At 43.6% G+C, this 17,500-nt stretch overlaps 1 protein-coding gene across 1 annotated transcript in view; it reads left to right on the forward strand.

Annotated features, from left to right (window-relative positions):
- The window catches only part of LOC123510328 (inactive dipeptidyl peptidase 10-like), a 195,000-nt gene that overhangs the window by 175,769 nt on the left and 1,731 nt on the right, over positions 1–17,500 (forward strand). The window contains 14 exon segments of the mRNA XM_045265398.1: positions 3,492–3,544; positions 3,859–4,073; positions 5,817–5,968; positions 6,338–6,459; positions 8,171–8,294; positions 9,046–9,184; positions 9,187–9,274; positions 9,828–9,999; positions 11,093–11,269; positions 12,630–12,772; positions 13,828–13,947; positions 15,215–15,375; positions 15,923–16,133; positions 16,282–17,500. The exon segment at positions 16,282–17,500 is cut by the window's right edge and continues 1,731 nt beyond it. Coding sequence (XP_045121333.1) covers positions 3,492–3,544; positions 3,859–4,073; positions 5,817–5,968; positions 6,338–6,459; positions 8,171–8,294; positions 9,046–9,184; positions 9,187–9,274; positions 9,828–9,999; positions 11,093–11,269; positions 12,630–12,772; positions 13,828–13,947; positions 15,215–15,375; positions 15,923–16,133; positions 16,282–16,429 — 2,025 coding nt within the window. The 3' untranslated portion in view covers positions 16,430–17,500.

Raw genomic sequence — 17,500 nt, forward strand, 5'->3', positions numbered from 1 at the left:
TTTTACTTTAGTTTTGTAAATCTGACGAGATGTGTGTGTGTGTGTGTGTGTGTGTGTGTGTGTGTGTGTGTGTGTGTGTGTGTGTGTGTGTGTATAAATGAGGTCAAATATATGAACTAAAAATCTGTAGGTTTAGCTATTTCTTGTTCTTGTTCTTCTTTTCTTCTTTTCTTCTTCTTTTTCTGTCCTTCACTTTCCTCGATTTCAGAGTCAGCAAATTTCAGACTTGAAGATATGCCCTTTAAACACACACACACACACACACACACACACACACACACACACACACACACACACACGCACACACACAGTCACCTGGTTCCAATGACAACTGCAACCATTTTAATTCATGGACCAATTACGTTCTATTATAATATATTGACCCGTAATCCACCTGGCTTTAAATACATTAAGACATCATTAGATTATTCACCGCCATTATTAAACTGTTCCACGCAGTCACATGTGGTAATCTCATTATATCTATTTACTGAGTTAGTTCTGACAATGGGTCGTAACTGATTATGTCGCTTGTTGTTGTTGTTGTTGTTGTGGTGGTGGTGGTGGTGGTGGTGGTGATGTTGTTAGTTGTGGTGTTTTTTTTATAACCAATACGATTATTACAGTGCTAATAAAAACTGTTTAAACAAAAATGGGAGTACCTATAACACACACACACACACACACACACACACACACACACACACACACACACACACACAGCAATGGAATAAAGAAAAAACGTTAATAACTCTGGAAAACCATTTGCAATATTTCGTAGTTCCCTTCAATATCTTCCCGTACCGCTCCTCCCTTCGCTCCTTCGTTTTTCCTTTTCTTTTCAATCCACACGAAAAAAAAAATAGATTGGAAATTAAAAGAGAAAATAAGGAAAGGGGAGCTCTATCTCAAACTTGCAATTTTTTTTTTAAAGCTCTGAGAGGGAAAAGTGAACGAGGTATCTTTGTAAATTAATAATAATCTACATTTGTTCATATCAAAAACAATAATATCAAGGACGACACAAATTTGTACATGTGAATAAATAAAGAAAAGAATAAATAAATAAATAACGGAGACTTTCAGAACCATAATACTGAGTGCAACGAATCCCCCCCCACACACACACACACAGAGAGAGAGAGAGAGAGAGAGAGAGAGAGAGAGAGAGAGAGAGAGAGAGAAAGTCGTGTACTCCTGGGATAATTATTCATATACATATACATCACTTACTGCTTTAATGTTCATTTTGGGCTACGTGAGTTTAATTCCGCTGCCTGACGTCGAGTTATGCGAGGGAGTCCATTTGAATATCGCCTGGACACATTCATTTGGGAAGGCGTGAGGGAGGTGTGAGGGAGGCTTGGAGGCGTGGAGGAGCAAGGAAGGCGTGGAGGAGTGAGGGAGAGAGGTGAAGAAAGTGTGAAGGGAGGTGCAAGGGAGGCGAGGAGTGAGGAGGGATTGAGGTGGGCGAGGAGGAATGAGGAAGGAGTGAGGGAGGAGTGAGGGAGATGCAAGGGAAGAGGAATGAGGAAGAAGTGAGGTAGGGGAGAACGAGTAAGGGGGGAATGAGGTGGGCGAGGAAGCGTGAGGGAGGAGTAAGGGAAGAGTAAGGGAGGCATGAGGGAGGCGTGAGAGAGGAGTGAGATAGGAGTGAGGAAGAGTAAAAGAATCGAGGAGGTGTGAGGGAGATACAAGGGAGGCGAGGAGTGAGGGAGTGAGGGAAGCGTGAGGGAGGAGTGAGGGAGGAAATAAGGTGAAGAAAAGGCGTAAGGTTTGCGAGGATCCTTATTGTGTAGTGATAAACATCTTAAGTACTCTATACGGTGTAATGGTATAAGTACTATTGCAATATGTCTCTGTATGTAGTGATGGCGTTGTAATTAGTCTAAGAAATATTTGTCCTTGCATTGCCTACCACAAAGGAATACCTGTGTGCTGCAAGACATTAATCTAAACCTGTTAAAGCCCACGTCTTTATTTAGAACAGAAGGGATCTTGTCTGATACGTACATCTGTAATACTTTCGTCGATATTGAAGAAAATGTAACATGTGGTAATGGGATCGGGCGAACAGAAGCACCAGAAATATATATAGATGAAAGAAGCCGTGCAGTGACCAGTACAAAGGCTCCACAATGATCCCGGACCAGGCGATCGTTATGGCCCCCACAGCCTCGTCTGCACGGCCAGTCACGCGGCGTGGTGGCTCAGCGCGGCACTGAAGCTGTTCCCCTAAACTGACCGTGTCAACCGAAACACTGAACGACCTCAACTTCCCGGCCACCGACACGCGGGAAGTCAATTCAAGGACGTGTCCACACCATCAGCTGGGATGTATAATGGTGGTGCGATTCCCGCGTCAGTGTCGAGGTGCCAACGCGGATCACGGAAAGAAAAGCCAGGAAGGTTTCGACGGTTCAGTGTTTCTCGATGCTGTTCGTTTCGGGGAGTGAGATAGAGCGTCGCGCTTCACAACACGCTTCGTTGGATGCAGCTCCGTCCCCGCTGTTCTCCCGTTTACGGTTTTCATCTCTCGGCACAGCGAAAGCCTTCGTTGTTATTCACTCCACACTTAGATCAATTTCATGGTGTTTTTATGAAGCGCCCAAGGAGAAACATTACATAAATATCACCCAGCCAAGCGCAAAATGTGGTTGAACAAAACAATCTCGCCTAATGCAAGGTAATCTAGCATGGACGATAAAAAACAACCTGATTGCCACATTTTTCCATCACCGATATCATTAATCATCAATGAGTATCTGTGTGAGAAGATGTTAGGCACTGGAAAAACATAACAATAGTGCACACTGCCGGGACTACTTGATCACTTAAGCGGCGTCACACTACCCGCTCTCACACCCGGGAAAACGTCTTTATCTTACCTCAATATCTCGTTGGTTTTCTTAATTTCAACCTCGGGATTCACATCATTACTCCAAGAGTCCTTCAGCACTAAGGAGGGACACTGTTTATTACGCTACACAGATGATTCCGCGAATAAAAGCCGATAATGTGACACTGAGAACATGTGCACTATTATGGGGCAGACTGAGTAGCAGCAAGCCGGAAGCTATTTCAAGGTCATGTAAACGAAATCTGTCTAAGGTACTGCCTTGGTATTCAAATGAGGGATATATATTACCGATGAGGACGTAAACTGGCACATTATTCTGTTGAGTTACGAGGCATGGGTGTACATAGTTAAATCCTACAGTGATGTAATAGTAAGTTCTCTGTTACGTGACTTCTGTGAGTGGAGATTCCGACACTGCTGCCATCTGCATTATAAAACGTGCCCGGATGAATTCATTATCTGTTTTATGGAATTAGCGTTCATTAGCACGAAAAAATACACTATATATAATGTCATTTATTCTTATATTTGCTGACAAATTACTCGTATTCCTCCTCGTTAGCCAAACTGTAAAATAACATCATTGTGGTAATCAAAATGTTACTTATCATTTTTCCTTTTTCTTCCACAGACTCGCCACTTCCGCCACCTGGCCAAGTACACAGTGTTGCAGATGGACTCTGAGTGAGTGTTGTACCTCCAGTGTGTTGCATCATCTTACTCAGTCTTCAACGTCACCCTAACTCACTCTAAACTAGCCACTTCATCTTGACAGCACCTTAAATCAAACCTATATCATTCTAACTCACCCTTAGACGCATTTTTCATCACACTATTTACATCATTCTTTACATATCACCTTACTTCACTCTAGGCCACAACTCAAACCATCCTAAAAGCACCTTCAATCATACTCTATCACTCTAAAACATCCTTGAGGCCTAGACCCAGATCTCGTCAGCCATACTAAACTCATCCTACACGTTTCAATCCTGCAGGCACATGGTTTCGGTAACGCCCTTCCCGGCACGCGAAGGACACCCAGCACTGCAGCATGCCGCCTGGGTCCCCGGGGAGGCAGCAGCCCTGGTCTTAGTTCACCAAAATGACGTGTACTTGAAGGAGTCGCCGGCGTCCCCTGTGGTAACGCGCCTCACCACCACGGGACACACACACCTTGTCTTCAACGGCATTACTGATTACCTTTACCGGGGTGAGAGAAAACTGCTATAGCGTCTGTATCTTTTTCCCATATCTCTTAATTTCACTGTGATATGCAACAGTTCATAACATCAACCTCTTCAGCACGGAGACCATTTTTACCACATGCTCTTTGGGTATGATTAGACAATTTTATTTGCATTAAGAAGGGTCTATGGTGGTCAGAAAATTAATAGTCAGAGTCTTTACTATTTTCATCCCCACACAAGTTTCTGAAGCCGTATAGAATCACTAAACAGTAACCAGAATGAATATGAAAACGCGGCATGGCACTGAAGGGGTTAAAAACAATGAAAGGAGTCTTTACAAGCATCGAAAAACAAGAAAATATAAAAAGAATAGATTTTGCAGTTTCTAGCCAGTTAATGTTTGAAGGTGGCTGATGAACAAGGAAAGGTGTCTAAGGGTGGTTGATGATTAAGGAAATAACAGTGAAAGAATTAAAAGCTTCGGTGTCTAATAAAAATGTCACCAATTCTGAACTCGGGGGAAAGAAACAATAGCAATATAGTTAGATAAGTAAATTCACGTTTGGATAATTTAGATTAGGTATGTCTTTTTCTCGTCATTTTCCCTGTATTTCACGTATTGGTTTACGGATGAAGGGAGAAGGTAACAGTAGCCAGGTGTGTGCCAGATGTGAAGGTGAAATTATAAAGGAATGAATAAGAATGGGAAAGAATAGAAAGATTTGAGTAGCACAGGTGAGGCGTGGGAAAGAGAGAGGGACGTAAGGTTGAGGTGAAGGACAGGGCAATACAGTACAATTAAGCTGTGAGAGGTGAGGTTACAGTGCATAGGTGAAGGTGCAAAGTGGTGGGTACATAAATCTAGAGAGAAATCTTAGTCTTAGGTGACAGATGAATATTAGAATAGATTATAAAATTATGTAAGGTGTGTGTGTGTGTGTGTGTGTGTGTGTGTGTGTGTGTGTGTGTGTGTGTGTGTGTGTGTGTGTGTGTGTGTCTGTCTGTGCGGTGGGTGGATGATATAACATGTGTAAGATGAGATGAAAAGCAAATACTCTTTCCACTTTCCTATCTTTCTTCTTTCTCAAACTTTCTATTCCCTCTTTCACAAATACCTCTCATCGCTCAAACTTATATCCTTACACTTTCCTTAATTCTTTCTCTCTTCTTCTCTTCCTCCGTCTACTATTCCCTTCTATCACCTTACCCTTCACTTACTTTTTTTTTTCTCTCCAATTTATCTCTGAAATATATCCTCCTTCATCCTGTTCCTCGCTTCTATTTTCCTTCTCTCCATCATTACTCTGAATCCTTCCCTCCCTCCTTCATCAAGTACCTCCTTCCTCTTCCCTTCACCCTCCATTACGTATCTCCTTTACACCTCTAATCCTATCATTCCTCCTTTAATTCCTTTCCTCCACCCTTCATTACCTCCACCTCCTATTACCTCCTCCCTCCATTACCTAACTTAGGAACGTATACAGAAAAGCTTTGATCTCTCACCCCGACTATTTTCCAAGGCCACAGAGATGATCAGCGTGGTTTTCAAGAGCGATTCTCCAGTTAATAATAAAGAGATCTTGTCACTCTGCCTCTAGAACCATAAAAACACATTAAAAAACTCGTGTAGATTTAAATAAAGATGAAGCGCAGCAGTGTTTGAAAATACAGGCTTTACTTCTACCACAATCTATCTCTTCCCTTCCACTTCGATCGGTCTCTGCAATTCTCCTCCCTCCATTACCTCCTTTCCTCCATCCCTCCAGAGTACATCCTTCATTCTGTGTCCGCGGTATGGGCCAGTGCTAACGGTACAAGACTGTGCTACGCCACCTTCAATGACACCAACGTCTTAGAGATGAAAATCCCAGTCTACAATGATGTGTACCCGACCATCCAGCCTTTGCGGTACCCCAAGGTGAGAGAGAGAGAGAGAGAGAGAGAGAGAGAGAGAGAGAGAGAGAGAGAGAGAGAGAGAGAGAGAGAGAGAGAGAGAGAGAGAGAGAGAGAGAGAGAGAGAGAGAGAGAGAGAGAGAGAGAAAGAGAGAGTCTAAATTGTGACATAAATCTTACAAAACAAGAAAATAAATCACATAAAAAGCGTCACCTTCATATCTCTAAACTTTAAAACACACACGCACACACACACACACACACACACACACACACACACACACACACACACACACACACACACACACACACACACACACACAAAACAAACGAAAGCAAACATTTACACACATACATTCGCCTCAATCAACATACTTTTTCTCTCCCGTGCCAGGTGGACATGCCAAACCCTTCCGTCTCGCTGTGGGTGGTGGACCTTGGGCGTCCCACACCCACGCCCACACCCAAGGACCTCAAGCCACCCACGCGAGTCAAAAGCCAGTCAGTGGGCCTGTGGTTTGTCCCCCCCCCTCATCGAGTCCTTCTTCGTGTCGTTAGTGGCTTTCAAAGGGACCCTGTAAACAGCCAGAAAGAGAGACAGAGATGGGGAGAGAGACGGGAAGGACTGCTAGAAGGAAGGAAGGGGTATAAGGGAGAATATGGGAGAGAGAGACAGGAGAGACATATGAAAGGGAAGGGAAGAAGGTAGGAGGATATGGGAGATGGAAAGGCGAGAGAGATTGTAGGGAGGGAGGGAGGGAAATAAGGGAGAATATGTCAGAGGGAGAGATGAAAGGGACTGATTGAAGGAAGGGAAGGGAATAAGGGCGGAAGATATGGGAGGGGAAGATACGTAGGCACAAAGGCTAATATTGGGAACCTTCACAGATTTTTTCTCGTTGCCTTGAATCTCCTCTGGCGTTTTGGGGAGAGCTTGAGCCATCCACACCGCTGCCACCATTTGTTCCCTGTCCCTCCTCTCCTTTACCCTCTTCCTCTCCCTTAAACGAAGCCTCCACTGTACAAAGAGAGCGAAACTATTCACCCTATGACTTTTTAAGTAATATCCAGAGAATCAACCTCCACCTCCTGCTATGTGTTATTAAAAGCTGCTGTAGACACATTGGCTGTATCCTGCAGATTAATTCCCTTTAATATCGTTGAAGACAATGAAAGAGAGAGGAGGGGAGAGTCAATGAAGAGGAGAAGAGGGGCAAATTCAAGCACCTCACTGATAGCACTAATGTCACTGTAGTATAAATTCCACACAGGCGCACATCACGTAAGGAAGAGATAAATTACCACATATTTTTTTTCATTTCAAATATTCATAGCAACGCCACTTAGTTAAGAGCTCGTAATTAGATTCAGGAAACAATTTGAACCGGGTGTTGGGGTTTATTTGATGCTGTAATGGCATACGCGGCTCAGCGGGTGGCATGTGTCTATGGAAAATCTGTTAAGAGGGAAAAATAATGCAATTCACTGGATATCCTGTAATGAATGTTACGCCACTTTTCATTTATCACCCCCAGCATGTACATATGTATAGATTAGACACGTTAATCGGTAATAGATAAATAAATTAGGGTGTTATCGGGGTTCTCCTTCGATTCACTAAAAGTAGGTCAGGTTTACGATATCAGATATTAAATAAGTGGAGACTCTCTGCCTTAAAAGTGTTTGCTGCTCCACTTTAAAATTGTATTGTAAAAAAGCTAAATGAACGCACTTTTACTCAACAAACTAACTAAAGCTTGCCAGTCTTGTCCATCCTGCATCCAGCACATTTGCAACACAACAGGGCTAAACACCTCCACAAAATCAGTTGAAATATCTAATTCTTTTTAAAATGTTGACTTTCTTTACTACTATTCAGATGTATTCATGCACTCAGGTGTTCAAAATGCTGCATTACATGGGCCAATGGGGAGGTGTAATTATCATCGTGCTCAAGTGTGTGTAGATGTGCTCACGTGCCACCAGTGTGTCCTCATGCAGTGTTCTTTGTCCATGTCTCATGTGCAGTGTGCTTTGATAAATAGAAAATAATTACTAACAAGCATAAAACCTCACAATAAACACGTCTAAGAAGATTAAAAATATAACATAAAAAACAGCCAGATTCGTTGATTTCTGGGGATCATTGACGAATCTAAGTGGCCCTTCAGATTGCCTTGCTTCACTAGCCCTTGTCGAGGCTTAACGTGCAGCATTCACCCCCCAGGGACCACTACTTCACGGCCGTCAGCTGGATCGACGAGGACACGGTGGCGGTGGTGTGGCGCAATAGAGCACATAACATCAGCGTTCTCACCACCTGCACTCCGCCCATGTGGTACTGCGAAGAGGTGAGAGAGAGAGACAGAGAGAGACAGAGAGAGAGAGAGAGTGAGAGAGAGAGAGAGAGAGAGAGAGAGAGAGAGAGAGAGAGAGAGAGAGAGAGAGAGAGAGAGAGAGAGAGAGAGAGAGAGAGAGAGAGAGAGAGAGAGAGAGAGAGAGAGAGAGAGAGAGAGAGAGAGAGAGAGAGAGAGAGAGAGAGAGAGAGAGAGAGAGAGAGAGAGAGAGAGAGAGAGAGAGAGAGAGAGAGAGAGAGAGAGAGAGAGAGAGAGAGAGAGAGTCAAATAAAACTCAACATGCCCATGCAACGCTGTGAAAACTACTACATTTGTTTTTTTTATTGAAATAACCACACACACACACACACACACACACACACACACACACACACACACACACACACACACACACACACACACGTAGATTAGTTATACCAGCAGATTCTTATAAATTTCTACCATTCTCCATTCTATACATCCTTTCTCTCATTTCTATTTTTATCTATACTTGAATTCTGTCCTTTTTCTTTCTCACTTTACCCACCCATCCACCGTTATTCCACCCTCCTCCCTTCCTTTCCTTCTCTTCTTAACTAACCATCCAAACTCTGAAACATCACTCCTTCCTCTTCTTCCCTTCCTTTTCTTCCTTTCCTTCTCTTTCCTTCTCTCCTTAACTAACCATCCAAACTCTGAAACATTACTCCATCCTGTTCTTCCCTTCCTTTTCTTCCTTTCCTTTTCTTCCCTTCCTCACACACAGCTCTACGTGGAGGAAAGCACACCTCGCCGCTGGACCACCATAGAACAAGCTCCTCTCTTTGCTAAAAATGGCACGGAGTATCTGACGGTGGCGCCCCTGGTGGATGGCACGCTAGGCACCTACCCGCATGTCCACCACGGATTGAGGGCAACAAACACCTCAATCCTCTCACCTTCGGCCCGTACACTGTTTTTTCCGTGCTCGGCTGGGATGTGGATAACAATTATGTGTGAGTTTGGTTTTATTTTGTCTATTTTTTCCTATTTTCATATCAATTTCTTAGTCTTCTATTGTTTTTCTTGTTTTCTTTTTTTTCGTATTTAAGAAGTGTTTTGTATTTTCTGTTTTATTTTCTTTTTGTTGTGTATATGTTTCTTTCCTGTTCTAATTCCTTCTGTGAGTTTTATTTCTATTTGTTCTGTATTCATTGATGTTTCGACTGTTGTTATGTTGTTCTCCTCCTTTTCTTTTCTTCTTCTTCTTTTCTTTATTATTTGTGAATTTGACCGTTGTATTTTCACTTTGCATAATTTTCTCTCTTTTTCTCCCTCGTCTCCCTCGTTCCTTACCTTCCCTCCGTTTACTTTACATAATATCTACTTTCTCTCTTACTTTCCTTCCTTTATATCTTCCTTCCTCCATCTCCCTCTTTTTTATCACCTCACCTGTCACCTCCCTTCACCACGCACTTATTCCCCTTTCCCCAATTATTTTCTCTCTTCCCCTATCACGTACCTTTTACCCTTGCCTGGCGTCATCTCACCTATCCCGTCCTCCGCCAGGTACTACGTGGCCAACACCGAGGGCGAGGCGAGTGATCGACACCTGTGGAGAGTGACTGACTTGAACGCTGAGGTGCCAAGGGTTCAGGAGTGCCTCACCTGTGCCCTTAATTACACCTCACCTGTCTGCCAGCACTACACGCCTCACCTGGGCCCAGACAACTTCAATGAGGTGAGCAGGGGAAGTTGGAGGTGGTAGAGGGGAAGGAGTGGTGAGGAGATAGAAAATAGTAGAGAAAGAAAAGTTTGGAGAAGAGGAAGAGATGGCGAAGGACAGGAGCGAAAGGAGAGAAGGAAAAGGAAGATGATAAAAGGAAATAATGTAAAAAATAAGATGAAAGAAGAGCAGGGTAAAAAAAATATAGTGGTATATGAAACTTTTGGTGAAGAGGAAGAGGAAGAGGGGGTGAAAATAAAAAAAATGAGAACGAAAGGGATAAAAGACGCAGGAGGAGATGATTCAAGAGAAGATGAGAGGTGATGATAAAGATAGTGACAGGAAAAGTTACAGGAAGAGGAAAAGGGAGCGAAGGAAAGGATGTGAAGAAGAGGAGAGGGAAATGATACAAGGAAACACGAGAATGGAACTGAGGACACGAATGGTGGAATTGGAATGGGTAAAAAAAGAAAGGAATAAATTAACGTGGAAAGTGAAGGAAGAAACAAGACAAATTATAGAAAGGAAATGAAAGGAAGTAAGGAGATGAAATAAAATAAGTAAAACCGAATAAGGAATGAAGGAGGGCAGAAAGATAAATGTGTGTGTGTGTGTGTGTGTGTGTGTGTGTGTGTGTGTGTGTGTGTGTGTGTGTGTGTGAAATAAGGAAACGAAAATAAAGACGGAACTCTCAGAAGAAATGAAGGAGGAATGTTAAGGAAAGTTTGTCACATGGGAAGAAGAACGCTGACGAGACGGAGGAAGGAAGGGAGGCAGGAAATGCTGGGAAGAGTGGAGGACGGGAAACCTGAATTCAAAATGAGGAGAAAAAGTGGAAGGATACGAGACCAGAGAGAAAAAAGAAAAGAGCACACACACACACACACACACACACACACACACACACACACACACACACACACACACACACACACACACACACACACACAGGAGACCGTAAAAAAGAAAAAAAGAGACGAAAAAGAGAAAATCAAACATACCGCGGAAATCCATCATTTTTGCCCGACCTGCCCCTTTCCTCTTCCATCTTTTCCTCCCTCCTCCATCTCTTCCACCAACACCACCACTACTACCTCCTCTCCCTCAGGTGCTGCTGGAGTGCGAGGGGCCGAGCGTGCCTCACACCATCCTGTACTCGCTGCTGGAGGAAGAGGTGTTGCTCTTCGTTCACAACAACACTGTGCTGAAGGACCGTAACGACTCTATGGCGTGGCCGCAGCATCGGGAGTACTGGGTGAAGCTAGAGGGAGACTTCACGGCAAAGGTAAGCGCCAGAAGACCTGTAAGGGGCGAAGACAGGTGTATGAGTACCTCTCTCTGGTAAACACTGGAACTCCCTACTTGCTTTTGTATTTCCAGCTTCCTATGACTTGACCTGATTTAAGAGAGAGGTTTTTTTTTTATATCTTGTGGGGTTTTCACGGGAATTTATGGGCTAAAGGAGATACTTTTTGTGGTACCTTCTATCTCAAACACCACCCGCTAGGAAACCGTTGCCCCGAGTGAGGAAGCCCAACCTACACTCGGACCGTGGACAGGATTCGAACCTGTGCGCTTGGAGACCCCTCGGACCCCAAAGCACGCATGGTTCTACTGTACCATCGGTGGCCAAGACATTTATCTCTTTTTTTTTTTTATTTATACCATGTGGGCTTTTCACGGGAATTTATGGGCTAAAGGGGATACTTCTTTTCTCTTCTTTTAACTCTCTCGAACCTGCAAGGAGACTGGTAACTTCTCGCTTTACGTTGCCCTTGACCAGTTTTTCCTTCTCACATAAAAAAAAAAAAAATTAGCGGCTAGAACCTAAACTTACAGGTCACGATAGCAAACAGGAATCGGTGCAATACAATAATAGATGATAAAAGACGGGAAAAAATTATCAAGAACAAGGTCAGCAACGTGCAAGTGATGAAAAAAAGACACTCAGACAACTTATGAGACAAACAGGAAGTGAAAGGTCTGGCAAACAAAACGTGGCCAAGGTGATGACGATGAAAACAAGGCAATGAAAGAGAGAGCTAATAAATGGAAGATATGGAAAAAAGTCGATAGAAGGGAAATGATTAAAAGATAAGAAAATGTGCGAGAAGAAAGAAGAAGGAGATAAAAATAATGTAAACAACGGTGAATAAATGATGAGGGAAAGTAAATGACTATAAGAAACACGTTATAAGATGTTTTAAAGAGACAAAGAATGAAATAGAAGAGACAAAGAATAAAGAAGCTGAAGAAGTAGAAAATCCTCCTTATTGTCTGTACTCTCCCTGCTTGTATCTGTATTTCCTTCTTCCTATTACCTGATTTCATTCAAGAGGGAGGTTTCAAGACATTTCTCCCTATCTTTTGGCTAATTCTATCGGCTCTGTAAGGAGACTGGCAACAGAGTGCGCCTTTTTCTTTATATTTGTGTTGCCCTGGCCAGTCCTTCTCTCTTACATGAAAAAAAAAAATACTCTATAGGGACTAACATTTCTCGAGCACATTTTTACAAGGTTTTATGTTCCAATAGGCCAGTGTCTCTCTTACATAGATATATTCTACAACACTACCTTCCATTCCAGTATTTCGCCTCTGTACCAATCATTCCAACTCTAATTCTCTCTTATGCACAAATCCTGCAGGTTCGGTTGAGTCTCCCGCCTGAATATTCTGACGAAGAGGCTTTCCTGCATCCCCTCGTTGTCTTTGTAGGGGGCGTGGCGGGGCAGCAGCAGCTCTCACACCGCTGGAGAGTAGACTGGTCAACCTATCTCGTCTCCAACAAGTAGGTTCTCTCTCTCTCTCTCTCTCTCTCTCTCTCTCTCTCTCTCTCTCTCTCTCTCTCTCTCTCTCTCTCTCTCTCTCTCTCTCTTGGCTCCTCTTTCATTTTCATAAAAACTTGACTAAGTGTCGCCTTTAACCAACTCCAGTTCAACGTTTTTTTTTTTTTTTGCTTGCTCTCCATGACCCATTTTTTTCTTTCCCGTATTGCTTCCGTCATCATCATTACTTTTCTCTCTCTCTCTCTCTCTCTCTCTCTCTCTCTCTCTCTCTCTCTCTCTCTCTCTCTCTCTCTCTCTCTCTCTCTCTCTCTCTCTCTCTCTCTCTCTCTCTCTCTCTCTCTCTCTCTCTCTCTCTCTCTCTCTCTCTCTCTCTCTCTCTCTCTCTCTCTCTCTCTCTCTCTCTCTCTCTCTCTCTCTCTCTCTCTCTCTCTCTCTCTCTCTCTCTCTCTCTCTCTCTCTCTCTCTCTCTCTCTCTCTCTCTCTCTTCTCTTTCCTTCTTCATCTTCTCTATCATGTATTTTTTCCTTGCTTTTGTTCTTTTCTTCTTCTTTTTCTTTTTCTTGTCTCTTATTCATTTTCCTCTTGTTCTTGCTTCTGTTCTTGTTTTCCTACTTGTTACATTTTACTTCTCTTATTTTTAGGTGTTTTCTTGTTCGTCTTCTTTCCATTCTTTCTTTTCTCCTCCTCCTCCACCTCCTTCTCCTCCTACTTCTCCCAGAAGGGCTGTTGTTGTCTGTTCTTTCCTTTGTATTCCTTTGTATTCCTCGTTTCTTTGGTGCCACATAACTAAGCGCCAAATTCAGAAACGCTTCTCTCACTCACCGCGATTATTTTCAAAGGCCACAGAGACGATTACCTCAGTTCTAAAGAGTATTTGTCATGTTGATAAAGCAGGAAACTTGTTAACATGTCACTAGAATGACAGAAACATCCTTAAAACCCGTGCCACTTCAACTAGACCCCTTTGAAAATAGTGAAGATGAGGCGCAGAAGTGTTTCAGAAAATGGGCCTAGATTTTGCACCACCACCACAACGCAACAACTCTCCTCCCTGCAGGTCGTGGATAGTGTTGCAGGCCGAAGTGCGGGGAGCTGCTGGCCAGGACTTAGGGCACATGTACAAGCCTGCCTGGAGACTAGGAGAACACGAGGCGCGCGATCACCTTGGAGTTCTCAGGTAAGGGGAGACAAACTGTGTGTGTGCGTTTCACTGTTTGATCTGCTGCAGTCTCTGACGAGACAGCCAGACGTTACCCTACGGAGCGAGCTCAGAGCTCATTGTTTCCGATCTTCGGATAGGCCTGAGACCAGGCACACACCACACACCGGGACAACAAGGTCACAACTCCTCGATTTACATCTCGTACCTACTCACTGCTAGGTGAACTGGGGCTACACGTGAAAGGAGACACACCCAAATATCTCCACCCGACCGGGGAATCGAACTCCGGTCCTCTGGCTTGTGTGTGTGTGTGTGTGTGTGTGTGTGTGTGTGTGTGTGTGTGTGTGTGTGTGTGTGTGTGTGAAGAAAAAGAATGGCCAAGGACAAGAAAAATATAGAAAAGGGCCACTCAGGCGCCAGTCCCCTTACAGTGTCGAAAGAGTTATACAAAAGACGGATAAATTTCTTGAAACCTCCCTCTTGTGTTTTCGTGTGTGTGTGTGTGTGTGTGTGTGTGTGTGTGTGTGTGTGTGTGTGTGTGTGTGTGTGTGTGTGTGTGTGTGTGTGTGTGTGTGTGCATGCTATTCTTTCTTTCCCCCATTGCCTTTGTTTAAGTGCGGTTAAGTTGTTTTTATTTGTTTTTGTCATTTTCTTGCTTCATCTGGTCAGTCTGAAAGTAAAAGATTTCCATTAAATATAAACTTTCTTGTATCTTTGATTATTTGATTATTTTTTATTATTGTTATTATTGTCTCTTCCTCCTTTTCTCTTTATATTGCCTCGTAAATTCTGGGGGGTCCTCTTGGCCATTTTTCTTTTATATCTCATTTCTCCCTGTCGTCCCTTCACTGACCTCTCTGCGCCTTCTTACATTCTCCTGTAAATCTTAATATTCGTTTTCTTCTCCATTTGCTCTTTCATTTCTAGACGCTATTATTATTATTGTCATTATCAGTAGTAGTAGTAGTAGTAGTAGTAGTAGTAGTAGTAGTAGTAGTAGTAGTAGTAGTAGTAGTAGTAGTAGTAGTAGTAGTAGTTGTTGTTGTTGTTGTTATAATAGCATTGTGGTAGTGGTAGAAGTAGTAGCAGTAATAGTACGTAGTAGTAGCAGTAGCAGTAGTAGTAGTAGTAGTAGTAGTAGTAGTAGTAGTAGTAGTAGTAGTAGTAGTAGTAGTAGTAGTAGTAGTGGTGGTGGTAGTAGTAGTATTTTCATCATTAAAATTCACCACCCCTATCATCATCATAATATTTAATTTCTGCTCACCCACTGCGTCTCCGGCAGGTCACTTTTGGCCAAGCTGGAGTTTCTGGACGGATCAAGGGTGGCGGTGTTCGGATGGGGACACGGAGGCCACAACGCTGCCCGCCTGGTGATCTCGGACACAGAGGGCGTGGTGAGCTGTGCCGCCCTAGTCAGCCCCATTACGGACTGGTCTCTGTACGGTAAGGCACTGTCGTTCTACTTTCACTACCTTCCGTTTGAGTTTAGCCGAATTGTATCCTTGTGTGCGCGTTGATCAGTGACTGCCACGTGTAAGTCTAATGATGCTAGCAGTTTCTCTTATGTTCTTATGGTCTTATGTTCTCCTGGCATCTGAATGGGCTGTTTTCTTATATCCATTGTGTTTCCATTCATACACAGAAGTAACCAGTCTTATTTACACACTATTTTATCTTACTATACCACTGCCAGGCCTTAGCACATCCTACGCACGCTAGCCTTTTAACTCCTTACTATCTTTATTTTCAGGCAATGCAACTCACCCTGAAACGTGTTAGGCTTTCAAATAGGACTATTCTCAAAGCTTACATATATCATTAGTCAGATTCTTTTCGTTGTTTTTCCCCGGTGTTGCAGAATTCTTGTTAAACTACCACTAGAATCATAGCAACATCCTTCAATACGCTAGTAACTTGCACAACATTAGTGGTGTTACGGCGTTGCCATCTTTGCGAATATAGTTTTAAGAACCTCAGATTTCCCTTGCAGCATCGTACTACACCGAAAGATTGATGGGCACGTCTAAGGTAGTGCCCGGGGGGAACTACAGAGGCTATGAGGAGAGTTCGCTGCTCCTGCAAGCGGCGTCACTGAAGAACAGGTCCCTAATGTTGATACATGGAACGGCTGATACTGACGTGCACTATGACCACACGCTGAAGCTGTCCCACGCTCTCACCAAGGCAGGGGTCATTTTCAGGTGAGAGGGAGTTTTCGTTATGATTATGGATATGCAACCAAGAAATACACACACACATACACACACACACACACACACACACACACACACACACACACACACACACACACACACACACACTCATGCAACAATCTCTTCCTTCCCACAGGCAGCAGACGTACACAGACGAAGGCCACGACCTTGATCGAGTCCAGCTGCACCTGTACCACACTCTGGAGAAATACTTCGAGTCCTCCTTCCCTCCGTACAACGAGGAGGAGCTGAGCTTAAAGTTTGGACAAGATGTCCTCCCATAGTTGCAGAGGCGCGGCAGAGACAGCGATAACAACAGCAACAACAACAGTGGGATGCTGGAGCTACAAGAGTCGGCAAGGCGTACCTGGCGAGCAGTTGTCATGTGGTGCCGATGGTTGGGGATTCTGTTAGCGGGGCCCTATTGCCGAGTGCCCGGCTGTGGGGTGCTGACAGCCGACCCTGGAACAGCCGAGGCTCAACCCTGACCGCTCCATCTTTGAGCATCCCTTAGGGACATGTGTAGGACCCTGAAAAGTCCAGTGAAAGAGCCCACCCCATCGCCATCGAGCAGTCCCGATGAAGGTGGAAGAAAATTTAAGGTTTCCTCTTTCCTTAGTGGAATGCGGAGGCAAATATTTGGACATTGACAGAAGTGGGTATCGTCAACGCTTCCGTAAGACATCCCCGATGGCAGAGGCGTGGCAGCACGACGCCTCAGTAGGGAACGAGAGAGAAGGAGGTCCTGATCGCGCCTCTTCGTGATACTTACTATCTTAAGTGTTCCGACTCCAGTACGTACTTGTCTAGAAGGAAAGATCCCATTATAGCCTGCCATTACGGGACTTAATAACAACTTAGGTCATGTATACATATAAATATACATATATATATACCCTGGAGTTTTAGACGAGTGGGCATAAAAACAGTAAGTCAATCAGGTAGTCACGTCAATCTGAAGCATCGGGAAGAGATTCCATATATGTTGGCTGAAGCAAACGAGCTCCTTCATTCAGTGTTTTCTTTCAGAGGAAATGCCTGTAAATATGTGAACCTTTTTGAATACCTTAGAGCAAATTATATAAACATGAGGCAGCAAGTTATCGGGAATGTGGATAAACAGAAGAGAACGAAAAGAAAACTAAGGTAGAAGGAATAAATGACACGCAGGAAGGATAGTCGAAGGAAAGCAATTATATATAGCAATACGGCTAATAAAACACAAGAGATAGCGATAAAAACAAGGAGATGAAGCAATAACAGGAAAAAAAAAGGGCGGCACAAAAGGATATGAAAAGACAAAGCAGTAGAGGAATGGGAAAGATTATTGATTAAGGGACAAAGGAGACTAAGTA

This window comes from Portunus trituberculatus, chromosome 28, assembly GCF_017591435.1.
Source record: "Portunus trituberculatus isolate SZX2019 chromosome 28, ASM1759143v1, whole genome shotgun sequence".
Taxonomy (NCBI): domain Eukaryota; kingdom Metazoa; phylum Arthropoda; class Malacostraca; order Decapoda; family Portunidae; genus Portunus; species Portunus trituberculatus.